General features: G+C 41.7%; 1 protein-coding gene across 2 annotated transcripts in view; it reads right to left on the bottom strand.

Annotated features, from left to right (window-relative positions):
- The window catches only part of fermt2 (FERM domain containing kindlin 2), a 108,088-nt gene that overhangs the window by 15,379 nt on the left and 74,376 nt on the right, over window positions 1–18,333 (bottom strand). For both annotated transcript variants that reach the window (XM_079573241.1, XM_079573240.1), the window contains exons 4-7: window positions 11,718–11,943; window positions 10,170–10,272; window positions 7,797–7,904; window positions 1,591–1,725 (exon numbers count right to left, since the gene is read on the bottom strand). In XM_079573241.1, the coding sequence (XP_079429367.1) occupies window positions 1,591–1,725; window positions 7,797–7,904; window positions 10,170–10,272; window positions 11,718–11,943 (572 nt within the window). The remainder of the gene's footprint in view (window positions 1–1,590; window positions 1,726–7,796; window positions 7,905–10,169; window positions 10,273–11,717; window positions 11,944–18,333) is intronic.

The following is an 18,333-nucleotide window of genomic DNA, read 5'->3' on the forward strand; positions in this document are numbered from 1 at the left end:
AATGGGACGTTCATCTTCTGGTAGGGCTGTGCAATTAATCGAAATTCGATTACGATTTCGATTACAACAGTAAACGATTACAAAATTAGCATAATCGCAAAAAATCGCTGATAATTTTTTTTTTCACTTTTTTTTTTTTCACATTTTTTTTCCCCAAATTTTTAATTTGGGGATTTTTGTCACTTTTTTGATGGATTTTTGTGTTTTTTCTGCTGGATTTTTGTCTTTTTTTTTATGGATTTTTGTATTTTTTCTGCTGGATTTTTGTCTTTTTTTGATGGATTTTTGTCTTTTTTTTTGATGGATTTTTGTAATTTTTTTGATGGATTTTTGTCACTTTTTTGCTGGATTTTTTTAAAGGCAACAAATAATCGTTTGAATAATCGTGATTTCAATTATGACAAAAATAATCGTGATTATTATTTTTTCAATAATCGAGCAGCCCTATCTTCTGGCTGAGAATTATTTTATCTGACCAACATCATACACCTCATTTTGAACATTGTCTTCACTTTTGGACGCTTTTATTAGACAGTCATGTGACTTTAGCTCATATGTGCTGATATAGAAGATTCTGAACTTTCTATTGGCTAGACCACATGAAACAAAAACTGTCAAAGCTATTAAACTAAGTTAAAAATTCAGCATTGTGATGGCTACATTAGCGTTCTACAATTCTGTCAGGCCATGTTCATATTTGAAGCTAATCCTGGTGCATTTGCTGGGGAAATCATCTTTGTTTGCACTGCTCGTGGCTGCAGACTGACTCTGGTACGCATCAACCATTTAGAATCAGAAAATGAATTAAAAAATGACGACATCTTCTAAAAAGCGTAGGAGCAATAAAATATTATGTCCATCTAACAGGAGTGGGTTAGTGAAAGACAACAAACAAGCAGATCAAGTGCAGGTCAAAATAGCTTCATTTATGAATAGATATATTGCTCATACCGCATCAACAAAGTCATTAAGGATATATATTTAAAGCTAACATGTTTAGAAGATTTAATTTACCGCATGGACCTGCAATTTGATATTATTAACGTAAGTAATATTCATTATTGAGATTCTTTTTTCTGAAGTCTACTTCCGGGTCCAACTGAACTTTAGCCCCATTCACTATAATGGGACCAAATCTTTTTTTCCATACAAAAGTTTAAAGTACAAAAGTATAAAAAGTATCTTCATTTTCCCTAGAGTAATGGTGAGCTCTATTATTCTTATTAGGTGTTCTTGGTCTTTAATCTGTTGTTATTTCAGCAGGAGATTCAGATAAAGCTTGACCCGAAAGCAGTAACAAACGTATAGCAGTTTGACTCATTTCCCATTGACATAACATGGTCGACATGGCAACAGTTTAAAATGTTTGCCTCTATCTATGTCACTTCCTGTCAGTGTTCAATCAGGAAGTGAAACTATGAACCTCACAAAAATGTCCAAACTAAAGAAAGCTTGGTACAATGTTTAGAAAAATCTTAAATATAATTGTGCTATACCTATTTAGCAAAAATTGTGTCTGATAAGTGATATGCACTTTAAGGCAATTCCCCCAATAGACTTAGAACTTCACACGGTGCCAGTGGTCAGTACCAGTGTGTTGGAGGTCTTGCCCCCCTCCAGTGTGATCTCCAGGTCGGACAGGGCCGCGTCCACCTCGTCCACCTCCTTCTCACTGTTGTTCAGATGGTTGTCCGAGGACATGATGGACAGCTTGTTGATGTGGTACTGCAATCACAAACAAAGGAGATCTGTTAGTGACACTCGCCGAGGACAATCGTAGGGAGTGGCTGGTTAACCAAGAGTGTCATGTTCAGGTGAAGTTCTTTCCTACTTCTTTTATGTGTTATTTGTTGGTCGCCTTGGGACAGAGGTTGCAACTCCATAATAATTGTTGCATATTGATGGCAGTTCAAGGTGTGGCCAGTATTAGGTCATTTTGGCGTGGACTGTCTGGATATGATTAAATTATGTGGTTGGGATTCTTCAAATACGAACTTAAACCAGGCCATAGTCAGAGTAAGACTTGAACTCGACTTCTCAGGACAATAAAATGAGAAATTCACTTGTTACAACAGCTCTGAAGAAGACTCGGGTGGTGCGAGTAGTCAGGAAAAACAATGTGCGATCAAAGAAGAGCAGAGTATTGTGACTATATTATAAAGCAGGACTAAATAGGACAACATGGGCATGTAAAGGCCCAACTGAACATCTACATTATAGCATTCTGGTAAACTGGCGTTTGATATAATACAAGCAAGAGTCAATTTAACTTGACAGTGTTGGGGTAATGCATTGCAAATAAAACAAGTTACCGAAATAAATGACTTTTTTCAGCAACCGAGGAATATAACATGTTACGTAAACAAAATACGGTAATATTTTAGTCATTACAAGTGCATTTAAATAGCTTGTATGATGTATGAACGTTTTTAAAACTGTAACTACTAATATAGAATATATAATCATTTTAAAGTAATAACACTTTATAATAATTACACCTTATTTAGCCTAAATAAATATATAATATATTCACCATAAACAATTCACTAAATGTGACCATCACTTAACAATGAATGAGTCTGAAGAACTATTCATTATGAGTTGAGGCATTAAATGTAGTTAAGTAGTTATTAAGTGTTAAACTTAAGTAATTAATTGTTCATGATGAATTAAGTGCTAATTCATCTTTTATTAAAGGGGGATTATTATGCAAAATCGACTTTTTCAAGCTTTACATCATATTATGTCATTCCCTCATTAAAAACATGCCTGAAGTGTTTCACATTCACGTTTTTTTGAGTAATCTGTAAAATCTCTGATGGCGGCCATTTTAGGGATAGGTTTGCCTGAGTCCTCCTAGGAACGCCCCCACCTCCTGGAGACGCCTCCGAGCTTTCGTCACCAGCCGAGTAACCAACCACTGCTCCTCAGCAGAACCCCCTCCCCACTGATGCCACAGACAGCGTGTGGAGGGGGCGTGTCGGAAAGGCTCAGAGGTTCTTAAAGAGACAGAGGCCTATTTCAAGACATTCACTACAGCCATTTTGAGAGAGACATTTTATACAAGGCAGTTATTCTAATTTACTGCAGTTACAGACCAACAGAAGGTTTCGTCATCATTGTAGTGTGATATAGACTGGTGCTATGTGATTGAAAAAAGCATAAAACCCCCTCTTTACGGCTAAATAAGGTGTAGTTGTTATAATGTGTTTCCAAAGTAACTTGCCTAACACTGGTTATTGACCCCAAAACACTGCCTCAGCTCCTCTGAGTTTAGCGACATGTGACATAGACCCACCCCTGAAAGCCAGGGTTCGATTGCACCATCGATGGTTCCTGTACCACAGTTTGAAAACCCTTCGTTGTGGTCACCGTTGTGGGATACACTTTATTGCATTGCCTTAAAAATTCCTGAAAAAGAACAGACTTGACAAAAATGAAAGCGTGTTTACTTTGTCGACACATTTCTCATTTACATTCAGGTAGAACTTCACCTAAATGTGCTATATCAACACTTATAAAACAACAATTTAACTGTGATAATTACCATATAAATACCAAAACACTTGGCATTTCATTAACAACTTCACAGTGAACCAACATACACCTTTTCTGATGTCGATCTGAACAGACGGAGAGAAAACTGCTACAAGGCGGACCTCATGTTCCCAGAGCGCTAACAAGCTATAAACCATTTTACTAGCAACATGTGCCACGGTGTACGGACCAACAAAGGAAATTCATCACGCTAACGTAGCGTGCTTCCTGCTCGCCTCCGTCAGACACTAAATAAGACCTGTTGACAAATGGTATTTATAATGTCAACCCCTCACCCAGCCTCTGGGCCCGGTGATATGTGAAAGGACAGCTGCGATGAGGGCCACAGATATGAAAAGGCCAGATAGAGATATACAGGCTACTGCCGGCTAACGGCGGCTAACAGAGGCTACGCTAACACGATGTGGGACAAAAGGCAGCGAACACTGGCCCACAGCTGCGTAAAGCCTTCACAGCTCGCTACTAGCGGCGCACGTGTTGGCAGTCGGAGGTGGCGAGCTTTATTTTGGACTCAAGGTGTCAATTACAAGGTCCGAGGAAAACAAAAGTTGAATTCAGTCCATTTTTTTATGTGGTAATGATGCATTGCAATGTGAAGTACATTCATATCTATTTACTTATTTTGTTAACTTATGAAACAAAGAAAGTCCCTATGAGATTTAGGAATTACTTTGAGGGGAGTCCAGGCCCTAGAGGTGACCCTGTTGTACATGTTTTAAGTGGTGGTGTATAGTCAACTTCATACAGAAAGGACCCGCCTAGCCCGGGAACCATCTCCCGTTGAGAAGCAATATTGCAATTAACAGAACTCCGTCAGCTGCCGTTGCTAGTAGCTGCAAACCCAGGCCGATTTTTTTGTGGCCATTTTTTCAGAGAATATGAATGATTACACGACACGTTTTTTTTTTTCACTCATAGTAAATGGTTGTGCGAAGCTATTTATGGTCAAACAACTGAGTTTACTCTTTTTAAATATAAAGGATGATTTAAATGACCCTGATCAAAAGTTAACACACCCCATTTCTTAATACTGTGTATTTCCCCCTTAAACCTCAATGACAGCTCGGATTCTTTTGTGGTAGGTGTTGATGGGCCTCTTTATTTCCTCGGATGGTAAAACTGGCCATTCTTTTTGGCAAAAAGACCTTGAGTTTCTATACATTTTGGGCTGTCTTGCATGAACTGCATGTTTGAGATTTCCCCAGAGAAGCTCAGTGATGTTGAGGTCAGGAGACCAAGACGGTCACTCCAGAACCTTCACTTTATTCTGCTGAAGCCAATGAGAGCTCGACATGGCCTTGTGCTTTGGATCGTTGTCATGTTGGAACGTCCAAGTGCGTCCCATGCTGAGCTTCCAGGCTGATGAGTGACACTTTTCCTCCAGTATTTTTTGACAACATGCTTCATTCATCCTGAAATCAGTTTTGCTCACACATCCCCAAAACATCAATGATCCACCTCCATGTTTCACCTCCGTGGATAGTGCACCGTTCATCACAGGCCTTGTCGACTCTTTAACGTTTATGGTTGTGGCCAAAAAGTCCCATTTTGGTTTCCTCATTCCAAATGACATCGTTTCAGAAATGTTGGGACTTGTCTCTGTGCTGTTTGGCATATTGTAAGCCTTGTCGTTTCTATGTTTTGTCATTTGATTGACTCACACACTTGGAAAATCGCTCACTGGACATTTCTTTGCTGATTTGTAACATTTGGACTTTCCAGGTCCCAGCAAAGAATTCTACCACATTTGACTCACTTCCTCCCCCTCAGACCTCCCCCGCGTAGTGAAACTTGAAGCCCCAGACTGTGAGCTCAGCCCCTCCGCTCACTGAATCACACCGGCTTACAAACGCGCTAACAGACAGGTAGCAGCAGCTCGGATTAGCGTCTCTGTGAAGTCCGGCGCTAACGGATGCCAGTTTGGAGTAATTTTACACATATCACGCCCTCCCATAGTGTCACAGGGCTAAACGCAGGAATGCTCCCCCCTGTCGGTGGGACGTCCATGGGATTGGGTGGTCTGGGATATGGGCTGGAGGGGTATCGGAGAGTCTCTATAATTACCCCCGTGGTGAGGACAGTGTGGCGTCCTCAGGTCTTGGCACCCGGGCTTTACGAGGTGGAAAAAAATAGCAGGGTCACCACCTCCCCGAGTGTCTTCTCCAGTGGCAAAAATCGGGAATGCTCTGGTGCGCTGGGTTTGTACAGGCAAAAACAACGGATCTCCCAAAATGTGGTACAGGTAGACCATTTCAGACCATCACTTTAGGGCCTTCCTTTTGGCAGAGATCATTTAAAGGCACTATACCAGATGATATTGTGAATTCAGACATTTGTGGGAAAAACACTGCACTTGAATCAATTTCATGAAGTTTCAGGCTCGTTTTCAGGAATCTCTTTGAATGAGGAATGAATTAGGAATGAGTTTGGACACTCAAAACCTCCGGTATAGGGTGCCCCGTATCACCCGGAGGAAACCTGGCTGCCTTCAGTCTCCTCTGATCCTCTGTAGCAACAGCACTATCTTCCTGGGTTTGTCTCCATTTCAGAGCGTGGTGTCCTGCACTGGTCAGCTCCCTCCGCTCCACAACAGTCTTTCACCGTCCTCTCCTTTATCCCTTTTTTGTTTGCTGTTGCTCCTCCTGTGACGCCTCCACTGTGCTGCAGGTGTGGGGGTGGCTCTTGGTGCCTCTTCAGTGTTTCAGAAGAAGAAAGGTGCAGGTCTCAAATGTCTTTAGCGCATAAGCTAGCTGTTGGTTTACTTTTAAAAATCTGCTTTCTTCAGAACCATTATGGTCTCTCTGCAGTAAAAAAAAAAAATTACGCTGAATCCCACAGAAACACGGCAAAGACATCCAGCAAAACAATGTGGAACACAGAAACCACAAATGCAGTTTGCAGAAAAAGGCAAAATCACAGCTGTACCAAGAGAGAGGGAAGCTGCTGCTTGTTTACGCGGCGCCATATATTTACTCAATCGAGAACGTTTTGTCAGATCTTTCTTTGGAGCCACAGTGCACAGTCCAAACCATCAAGCTAACATGTTAGCAAAACTGGAGTTAAAGTGGCCCAAGCTTCTTCTCCGCTACGCACAGCTTTTAATGAGACAGATCTGAACAAGTTTCTCTACAAAAAGTAATTATCAAGCATTGGCTTAAAGGTATAGCGGAGGATGTTCTATTTCCGGGTGGATCATCAAGATGATTGGTCCTCCTCATTGTCAATCATTCTGGTGATATGCCTACGTAAGGCCGTCGTGCACGCTCGTCCCTTGTTAACTTCTGCGAATGCGCACTTTCAAGCCTATGTGAGTTACGCTGTTAGCCATTCATTGCTGCTCGCACAACGCACCGAGTCGTTTGAAAATGGCAGAGGGTCGCAAGAGAAAAAGTGTCTTTGTTTGAGAAGAAGAGAAAGGCTTCAGAAGAGAGAAACAAGACCAGAGTGTTTTTGGGAGATTCTTCCTCCTCGGAGGAAGGAGAGGAGAGGGCGGTTCTTTCCTAAAATTCGGGAAAATCCTCCTGTATACCTTTAAATGACTTGAATTGAGGAAACGTATCTTGTTCGGAGCCGTTTTCACTCACTTAAGACTTTTTTTCCTGATTGGACCAAGTTTACTTTGCCAGTTTGATCACATTTCAGTCATCTTGCTTGAAATAAACTAAAATTGCCAATGGGACATGAGTAATTCTACTACCTCATTTGCAAAGAAAATGACTTTAAAAAAGGCTGAAATGTATTGAAATGAGTCAGAAACATTTCAGAAAAAGTGAAATAATCGGGGTCAAATGCACAACTAAATCTTAACTAGTCAAAACAACTCAAATTCATCGAGAATCAAATTGAGACATTTAAACTAATGTAGTTAATTACTTCACTCGAATTCCACATTTTGCACAGCCCTATCTCGTCACAGTCCAGCAGAGAATGTTCGGAGCTTGTGAAAGAGGCCAACACAAATGTGAAACTGTGAAACCAAACATATAAAAAAAAAAGGAATACAATGGTGGAAGATTGTCGTATCGCGTAACAATTTCCTCCCGCCTCCCACGCCTGCAACGCTTCCCTTTCCTTGTGTCAGCGCCGGGCCTGCAGCCATCCTAATTCATTACCGAGCAGATGAGAAGGCACTGGGCCCATTGGCGGGGGAAGAGCCTGACCAAGCACTTCTCCTGCAGTAATAAAGAAAAAAAAGAAAAGAGAGAGAAGAAGAAGAAGCTCTGCCACTGGTCTCCCACCTGCAGAGCTGCAAACATCATCATCTCCTCCTCTGTGCACTCGATCTCCTCCAGCAGGATGGCCCACTTCGACTGCTCGTACAGCTGGTTCACCCGGATGGCGTCGTACTGGGGGAGAGAGGAACAGTGGTCACGCCAGATTGACGCTAATCAGAAGATGATCATTTCCTTTCTGGAAGGCAATCCAAATGGACATGTGCAGACGCTCAATTATAGGGCTTTTATTCACTTATAAACAGCTTATTATACAAAAATCAACTCAATAAAACCATACATTAAATCTGGCTCTAGCCGCCGTTTCGATTTTGTCGCTGAAAATATATGCAATTTTGGCCATTTTTATGCCTAAAATGTCATCATCTCTTAACCCTCAGCTTTCTCCAGTTTGGCTTTACCCAAATCTAAAAGCTTTTTGAAAGAAGTGTTGAAGAATAGAAGGAAAATGAGGATGAAAATGCAACAAAAGGGCGACAAAAAAGCAACAAAAAAAGGATGGAAAACTGACAAAACTGCGACATAATACACCACAAAAGAGCAACAGAAAAGTAACAAAAAGGAACAAAAAAGTGATGAAAAACTGGTGGAAAAGTGATGGAAAAGTGCGGGAATGGTGGAAAAAAAAGCCACACGAGAGCAACAGAAAAATCACGGGAACGCTACAAAACAAGTGACAAAAGTGATGAAAATGTGGCAAAGATGTTGGGATGTCACGGTTACCGCTGTAGCGGTAAACCCCGGCAAAAATGTTGACAAAAATAATTACCGTCTTGTTTTTGAAAAAATATTTTACCGCAGTGGATTACCGCGCCCGCGGTTTAGGCAAAATGAGCCTCATGAGCCGCCGTCTCATCTGCTGAAGTTGCAGCGCAGGCGCCTCTGTAGCTACAACCAAAACTAAACTTTCTCGAAGCTGGAATCATGTCCGAGGCGACAGCGCTCAGGATCAGCCTCAGAGACCGAGCCTGAAGTCTGGACATGTTTTGGGTATTTTAAGAAGGACAGTTGATAGAGACAGTTTTCCTGTTTGCGGAGCGTGCAGGAAAAAGTGTCTCCAAAAGCAGCAATACTTCGAACCTCTGACTCACCTGCGTGACCGTCTCCCACAGCTCTATAGCAGTAAGCTAACGTTAGCGTTTTAGCTGAAATGCTGATGTGGGACTTTGGGTTGAAGGAGAATGTAACGAGTCGCTCCATAGTGCGGCTGCAGCGCCACCGCCAGCATAAGCCGTGTCCGGATACCTCCGCACGATGGCACAGTGCGTTTCGGGGCTCCCAGTGGCAGATTGCAATAGATTCACTCTCGCCGCAGTTTTATGAATTTAATAATGATGGCATTTTCCCAAATCTGCAAAGCGAAAGCTCACTGGAAGGACAACAACAGTGTTCCTGATATAGACGGTTTATCTTCGTTTCTGACGCTATAAATAATACATGTAATACCCTCGAAATGATCAACAACACATCGTTATAGTTCCTTTACTTTGATGTGAAAAGGCTTTGTCTGTATTTTTTTTTAACACTCATTTAAAAAAATACCGTGATAATACCGAAAACCGTGATAATTTTGGTCACAATAACCGTGAGGTAAAATTTTCATACCATGACAGCCCTACAAAGATGTAATGAAAACGCAACCAAAAACGCGAGGAAAGAGATCCATTTCGATGAGTTTTGTAGGTCTTAGCTTTCAAATGAGGCGTTAATGCACTTGGTAAAGGCGAGGTTTATATGTATGTACCGTATATAAAAACCTAAAATGACAGAAAGCTCAAATTCATGTCAGTGATCTACAGCAAAAGTTTCAAATGAATATATCTCTAAACAGATCTTTGTCCCCTTTTCACCTGCAGCGCCTCGTGGACCTAAACATCTAACTCCGCCCACATTTGCGGTTCAAAACGAGATGCAGATGTGGTACTCGGGCTTTAAAGCACTACTAAGTAACTCTTCCCCCTAGAGGCCATAAGCGCCACTGCAGTTGTCGTAGCTTTAGCCTGTTAGCTTCTTCTTCGTGATTCTATAAGTGTGTGTTGGTGGATCCGGTCCGGTGGCAGTCAAGTTGCAAGTGTGTTTTTTCTGGCCAGAGTTGTGTGTTGATGCTTGCGGCTAAAAAATGTGACAAAAACACGGCGACAACTTGACAAAAAAGTTCCGATCACTTTTGTAGGTCTACATTGTTGCTCTGCAGTCGAGAAGCTCTTAGATTTGGGTAGTGCCGAACTCTATAAAACACATGTGTAATCAATCTGCAGAGAAAGGTTGGTTTACTGTCGGTTGTCTTTAACGCGCTGCATAAACTTGGAACTTGGAATCAAATCAGTGGCAGAATCTTCACAACACTTTGCAGACGCTCGAGAGAAGTTTCCATTTTACCTTTGGGTTGAGGTCGAAGAAGCTGTGGTATTTGAACCTCAGGAGGAGCACCTCGTTTTCCTTCACGTCCTGCTCCATCAGGGACCGGGACGAGTCGAGCCATCTGTGAGCAAAAAGGAGCTTTTCTGTTATTCAAGTAGGGGAGTCACTAAATCAAACGGTCTCGATATGGAAAAACAACAATTCCTCATGAAATGGTAGGTTTGGATTATTAATTCTTCCTCGTCTTCGCCCGTTCGTCTCTCTGTGGTTTTTTTGGTGTTATTTTAAGCGTTCAAGTTAATTTCTCTTATTTGAATTCATGCTTGTTCCATTGGAAATCTTTTTTCAAGACTAAGCACAACCATTTTTCTAAGATAAAACGGCATTTTCCCCCCGTGGGTCAAATCACACTGTTCATGAAACCGGAGTGTTAATATTAATACCACTACAGACTCCAAATCTTTTTGACAGTGGGCAGAAGATATGTCTTGTGTGGGAGCTGAATGCTACAAGCTACCTCATGCCTCAGAAAGCTGTTTGAATAATGGCTTTTCCAAAGAGGTGTCCAAAGTGTGGCCTGCGGGCCAAATGCGTCCCTCAGACCACTTTTGCGTGGCCCTCAGACCTCTCTAGTACTTTGTGGTACTACTGACAGAAAGTGACATAGATAGAGGTAAAGTTCCACAGCAACAGTTTAAAATTGTTTATCTTATTGTCTATCTTTCTGTCGGTGTCCAATAAGGAAGTGAAACTATAAACATCACAAAAACTAAAGAAAGCTGGGCACAATAGTAAGTATAATTGTGTGAACTATGTTTTAGCTCCAGACACACCGGCCACGTTTTTGGTGCGTTTATGACCCTGTTCTGCACACGCATTGCCATTTTGAAGCGTTTTGACATAGAACCATTAACAGTGGATTAGAGCAGCCACACTGAGCTGTGCGTGACACAAGAAAAATAGAATTAATCCTATTTTTCCACTTGTGCGTCAAGCGTAGTCTGTGTCTCCCATTCAAAACACATGCAAATACTGTACAATGATGTGATTAGATCAAATATAATATTTTATATATATTTTCTATGACATCTACTAGGTATCATGATAATACCATCTTTGACAATTATAACTTGCTTTGTAATTACAATGAATAGCCAAGTTACATTGAATGGCCTATCTGGCCTGAAAAGACTATCAACACGTGTGTGGTTTTGAGAAACACAGATTAGAAAACTATATTTCACAACATATTGCATAAATATACATTGATATTACATATGATTTGACAGGCAACATGTCAACTTTTTGCTCGGTCTAGTGTGGCTGCGTCTGCGTCTCTGCAACATCGTGGTAACGTGGACATACGCATGCAAAAATATACGAGGCCGGTGTGTTTGGGGTCTTATGAGTCCTACGTACTTTAAGTGGGATCAGATCTATGGCAAAATCACTATATGGCCCATCTTTGTAAACATGTTTTGCTTGTGAATATGTGCAAATTAAAAGTATTAACAGTATTATTGAATGTTGTGACCTCCTTTCATGTTACACAATACACCTCCTCACCCCTGGTTGATTTTGGCCTTGTCCAGCAGAGACTGTGGCTTGTAGAGTTTGAGCAGGGAGTCCGGGGAGGAGATGGGCTGGCTGACCGCGAGGATGCTGGGGTTCCCTTCGGAGAGTGGGCTGTCTCCGAACCAGGCGGAGGTGGGCGAGAGCGGGCTGCCGTCGCGGGAGTCATACGTGGGGGTCATGGTCTTACTGTACAGGCCCGGGCTGGAGTAGATGCTCCCTGAGGACACACAAGGACACATGGAGGAGTTATTACAGGTGCATCTGCTTCTCCCATCCACCATAAGAAGCTGCATTTACTGGAGAATGTTCAATTCCGCCGCTGATCACAGCACACAGTACAATGCACTCACATTCACAACGAAATGAAAAACATGTCTATGTAAAGAAAAGAACTCCCTCTGCAGGCAGTAGTGGGAATGGCACGTATCTGGATGGATGGTGATGGATTAGGGTCTTGTGTACCCTTGGAGTCGTCAAACAATATATCGGGCCGATATTTGGGGATTTTACAGTATCGCCTATCAGTCAATATAGTGCGCATAAAAGCTGATATCTCCCGGACCGTTCTCCCACAACCTCCTCGGCCTCAGGGGAACTGAGAAACATCGCGGTGAAAATTGTTTAGCTACAAGTTTGACTAAAGTTAGTGAATGTGGACGTGCTGCATGTCATTTTGAAGCTCATAACCTGGAGGATTTGCAAAATGCTGCAGCTAGCAACTGAATGCTAACGCTAATGGCAGCATGCTAATGCTAACAGCGACTAAATCAAAGCTGGGACAGAAACTATGAGTGAATCACCTAAAGCAAGGGTCACCAAGTACATCTCCCTGGGGGCCAGAACATATCGGGAGTGTATTCCCGGGGTCCATAAACAAAAGCTCTGGTAAAATATGCTTTAATTGAAAAATACTATTGAGGAAAAGTTTATTTAATAAATGATTAATTATGAGCCTGACAGGTCTGTAGGTTTACACTTGTATTGCACTTTACAAGCTTGTGTTCACTCCACACTCGGTGGTGGTAAGTTACTATTGTAGCAACTCTGGGGCAGACGGACCATTTACCACATTTTATTTTTAAAGTTTTTTGGACATGTGCATTTGTATATTTGGCTTTTCAAGGGAACTGACAAGTTTGCTTTATAACAGCGTTTATGTTTAAAATGTGTGTGCGTTGTGTTGCTCGATGTGGCTGGAATGAGTATTCTGCTTATTTCTTTAAAAAATCATGACTCTGCACAGGAATGGGCTAGAGTGTTGTTTTGAGTGTTTATGTTTTTACAGGATTATAGACCCGACATTTGGAAAAATCGGACAAAACTATCGGCCGTGCATATCGGCATCGGCCAATAAAAATCCCCAAAAATCGGCATCAGCCTTCGAAAAACTCCTACCTCGAGGATGTTGTAACTACAAAGTGACCAAATAAAAAGACAATTCAATATTTAACAGTGTGTTGTGTTCGAAATTAAACTAAATTACTCTCAAAGTGAAACATTTTATGGAAAAACATCATTATAAATGAATGCACACAATAAAGCACACATTTCAGGTGGTTACAGGTTAAAATGCATCAGTAATTTTAATCCAAATGCCAAACTCGGAGCAGATTTCTTCTTTCTTCTACATGTTATATAATGATGTTACATTATCAGATGGTAAAAATCTGAGCAGTGTTGCCTGGTCAAACATACCACAAAACCTGCTAAAAATAAACTAAAATCAATGATTCACTCAAGGCTAAGTAACCTATTGCACTTCTACAAAGTTGTCACGGCTGAATACCGGATGTCCAGAACACCATGTGGACGATGCAAACCTCACGCAGGCATCGCTAGGTCTGTCAGAAACCAGCAGGAATTCACTACACGGCAACACAAACACCAGATGGAGAAGAGAGACGATGAGATGACACGATGCAAGTAAAAAACAGTTTGAAAAGAGAACTTTTTGGTTTCTTTTTTTAAGCCAAGCAAATAAATCACGGTTTTTGCATTTCCTGCCTGTTGCTTTGTTTATTTTCGTCCACATACCATCCTCTGTCTCTCCTCTAAATCACTTCAGAAACCAGGAAGCGAGTGTAGCACTTGTGAGCCGGGGGGTCATGAGAAATGGGTGCAGGCGGGGGGCCACCCAAAAGCTCGGATGGGGGGGGGGGGGGTCGTCATTCAGCTGATCTCCCCGTGTTTTTTCCTGAGTACGGGGTTAGTAAAGAGAACTTACTTAGAATGATAAGACTTTGAAGGGAGATGAGTGAGATTGGGTGTAGTTTGGGAGGCTGTGTGCACCTCAGGATCCAAGTGTAGACCAAACTCCATCAGTCACTCCAGGACATCCATTGGAAACGTCCTTCTGAGTTACGATTCTTCACCATTAACATGCAAAATCCTCAAAATTCCTCATACAATTTAGATTTTTTTAGCAATGTTTTGATTCTTGCCACTAGAGCGACACAATAATAAAAAATAAAAAAAACTCCATAAGTGTCTTTAATACTGTGAGAACAATGTTTCCCGATTTTCTTTATCGTAAATAGACCGAGGGCCGAAGCCACAGATTATGAGCCCAAAGTAAAGCACAACACTGGAAACATGGCCATCTTAAAGGAGATAAATGACTTAAAATTGCTTGAATTAAAGTTCTTCTATGTTGAATTTGAGTCGGTTTGAACTAATCCAAGATACAAATGCGAGCACCAATGGAACAAGAATAAAACCTACTTCAAATCAATTGTTTTTCACTTGAAATGACACAAAATTATCTGAATTAAGAGAATAACTACTACTAGAGGTTTAATCTCATCTAAAACCAGACCAAATCTACTTAAACCGTAGATTTAATCTCTTAATTCAAGTAGATTTATGTTATTTCTTCCTTAAAACGATTATTCTTTTTCCAGTGCACTTCCTTCAAATGCCAGTGTTGTACATAATATATGACCTAATTGGGTGCATTGACAGTATTTCTACCTTTTTTTTCCTCCTCCCATTTAACTGTAATAATGTTAAAAGTACTCTCTGATTTGTGTGATAATGTTTCTCAAAATCATCTTGAGGGCCAGAGGTTCCGTGCTGAAGGGCCGGATTTGGCCCTCGGGCCTGACGTTGCCCACCCCTGCCCTAAACCATTTCTACGCAGCAGCTTCCATTAAATTTAAAGTGATAGTCTGTAAGATTGCAAAATGAGGAGAGGTGGAGAAATTTCAAAGGTAAACAATCCAGTTCCTCCCCCCGCTCCTCCTGATTGGACCAGAAAGCCACACCTGGTTTGTATAATGACGGCGAAAGCTTTTTATCTTTTATCTGATCATTGATTGGACCAAAGAAGCCGGGTCACGGGAAAGCTCGCCTCATTGGTCAAAGTGATGGCACCGAGGATTCTGAGATCAGCTAAGGACTTTAGAGAAAAATATACTATTATTTAAGATGACTAACCTTATGTGAAGTAGCAGGCCCAATTATACGCATTTGCTCAAACATTTAAATTTACAAACTATCACTTTAGGCCAATGCCGCGCCTCATTTGAAAGCTAAGACCTACAAAATTGATTTTTCAAAACTACATCGTACATTTTTTTCCTCATGGTTTTTGTCGCCTGTTTCATTGCATTTCGTCACTTTTTTGAAACTTAAAATTACTCAATACAGTTATAGAATATCACTCTTCTTTTTCCTCCTCCATCTTGATTTTTTTTCCTACATTTTATATATAGTTATTAAACTACACTCCCATCTGGTTGGTTTTGTGCCTCCATGTTCCATCGTAGACGACCAGTGGATAGGAATTTGACAGTGCGTGGCCTCCCCAGCCCTCCCACACCCACGGGGGGGATATGAGGCTTAGGCAGGACGGACCACCACGAGCTCCCCCGCACTAAATATAGTTTTAAGTAAGGGCCCGTCAATAAAGCGAGCACTGCTTCTGCGGGGGCGCTGGATGGATGTGCACAATCACAGCTAAATATGGAACGGTGACACTTACCGTAAGAAACCTTAAGTGCCTCATATTTCTTCTGATAGTTTTTTTTTTTTTTTAAATGATGGAGTCGGCTATATTGAGAAGGTAAGGAGAATTACGCTAACGGCCCCGGGACTAAATGAGGAGGATGTTGTCTTAAAAAAAAGGTGGTGGTCAGAAATGGTGCCTGATCTTAAGGCATCATAGAGGCCACTGAGATGGAAAGCAAGGGCTCACCTGCATACAGCTGCTCGGTCACTGAGAGGTCAAATATGCACCAATATTGACTTCTTCTTTTTTTTTTTACATAAACAGTTAAATAGTGCAACTTTAACAACACAAGGAAGAGTGTTTTTAATAAGTCGAAAGTCAATACTTTTGGAATAGATAGTAGCAGCAGTGAAAAGGCAACATTAGCGAGCAGCAACTTTACTTAAAGATGCATTATGCAACTTTTTTATGTGAAAAATAAAAAGAAGATACCTGACATTGTAGTGACCAAGCGGCTGAATGACTTTTCTGGTGAAAGGGCTGAATGAAGCAGCGACCTGAACACAATCGCCACAGAAATGGACTGATCTGTTCTGTTTACGTTTGTATTTTTCTATGTTTCTTTTTCTTGTGTATTTTTTCTACTGAGATCTCCAAATCAGGTGAGGAGCTCAGTTACCCGGGAGGAGCTCGGAGTAGAGTCGCTGCTCCTTCACGTCGAAAGGAGCCAGCTGAGGTGGCTCGGGCATCTGTTTCGGATACCTCCTGGTCGCCTCCAGGCATGTCCTAGTGGGACAAGGCCTCGTGGAAGGCCCAGGACACGCGGGTGGGACTATGTCTCCGAGCTGGTCTGGTGCCACCTCGGGGTCCCCCCAGAACAGCTGGAGGAGGTGTGTGTGGACCGGGAAGTTTGGGCATCTCTGCTGAGACTGCTGCCCCCGCGACCCGGCCCCGGATAAAGCGGAAGAAAATGGATGGATGGATTTTTTCAACTGGGCAGGTTTATATCGTCCCTAGTCTTGTGTTTTTATGTGTCGGTGAGCCAAAGATAAATTTCTACCTCAGTAGGCAATAACATTCTATTCTATCATCTTTTTTTTTTTTTTTAGTTTATTTGACAGGGACATGTACAGGAGCATTAATCAGCATATGAAAAGATGCTTTGTACCAGACTTTAGCTCTTGGAGCTAATTTCCATCTGCAGTCCCCGAGACAGACAATTACAAAACACTACAAAAAGCATAAAAAAATACAGTTCATGATATTTACAGACAGTATTTACATTTATATACAAGCTGAAAGCTTTTTATCAGAATGATAATTGATTGGACCAAAGCCGGGTCACGGGAAAGCTCGCCTCATTGGTCAAAGTGATGGCACCGGTTCGTTTTTTTGTTTGGTTTTGTTGAGAAAAACATTGCCGCAGTTTTACTCACATTCAGTGTTAGACAGGAATCATTCAACCATACAGAAATTTTGTCCATTGCCACGGATAGCTTGGTTTCCACTTGTTCATGGTCCTTCCCATCCGTGTAGATAACGGTGTCGTCAGCATACATCTGGACATCAACATCATCACACACGGATGGGCGGTCATTTATATATAAACTGAACAATAATGGCCCCAAGATAGATCCCTGTGGCACTCCCATAGTGCACTCTCTCTGTTGGGACACTGCTTCACTTACACGGACACACTATTTAGCGCCCGGCTAAATAGGATTTAATCCAGCTAAGGGTATTGATGGATTCTACATTAGGACATTGCTGGAGCATGTAGGGGGTGGAAATACATACTTCCTAAATTCCATTTAGTCCCTTTAAGAAAAGTTGCTGCTTGCTAACTTTCACTTCTGACCCTGCTGTTATCTATTGAAAACGTATTGAGTGCCTGCTTAAACTTGTGATTTTAGTCCAAAAGGTATTCTTCCTTGTGTTGTTAAAGGTGCACTATGCAACTTTTCAAGTAAGAAAACAAAATAGAAAAGAGTAAAGTAAATACTAGAGTGTATTTGACCTTTCAGTGATTCAAATACGCTCAAATATCAATCAGTTGTATAGTGCACTTCTAAAGAGTCTGTACCCGTTTATATTTGGAAAGAGACTGAATATGTTCAGCTTACGTTGGTTTGGTGCCGTGTGGTACAACATTTCAAATAAATTGGAAATTGCAAACACAAAGCTCGCACTTTCCATTCTCCTACACCAACAACGCACAAGTGGCTAAATAATAATACTAATAATAATATTATTATTTCAAACCCGTGGCTGGCGACCGAGTGGAGTTATTTTCACACCAAAGCTCACAATCACATCACCGCAAACTCGACAACACCACACATAAAGCTGCTCATGCTGATCAGCTGACTGCCCTCCGCGGAGAGGTCAGGTGACGGGGCTGGTGTGGGTCGTCATGTGACTGATCGAGGTGAGGCAGGGGGGGGAGGAGAGGAGGGGAGGGGGGAAGCAGTGTGGAAGAGCCCAGGACAGAAGAAGCCAAGAGGGAAGCTTACCTTTGACCGGTCCGATGAAAATGACCTCAGCAGCTATAGGAGGGAAAGTGGGAAAAGAAGGAAAGGAAAGACAGGACATAGAAAAGAAAGAGGAAACGGCAGAAATAATTAGTAAATAACACGGGAGTGGTTTTAAAGGAGATGT

Source organism: Gobius niger (assembly GCF_951799975.1).
Source record: "Gobius niger genome assembly, chromosome: 16".
Taxonomy (NCBI): domain Eukaryota; kingdom Metazoa; phylum Chordata; class Actinopteri; order Gobiiformes; family Gobiidae; genus Gobius; species Gobius niger.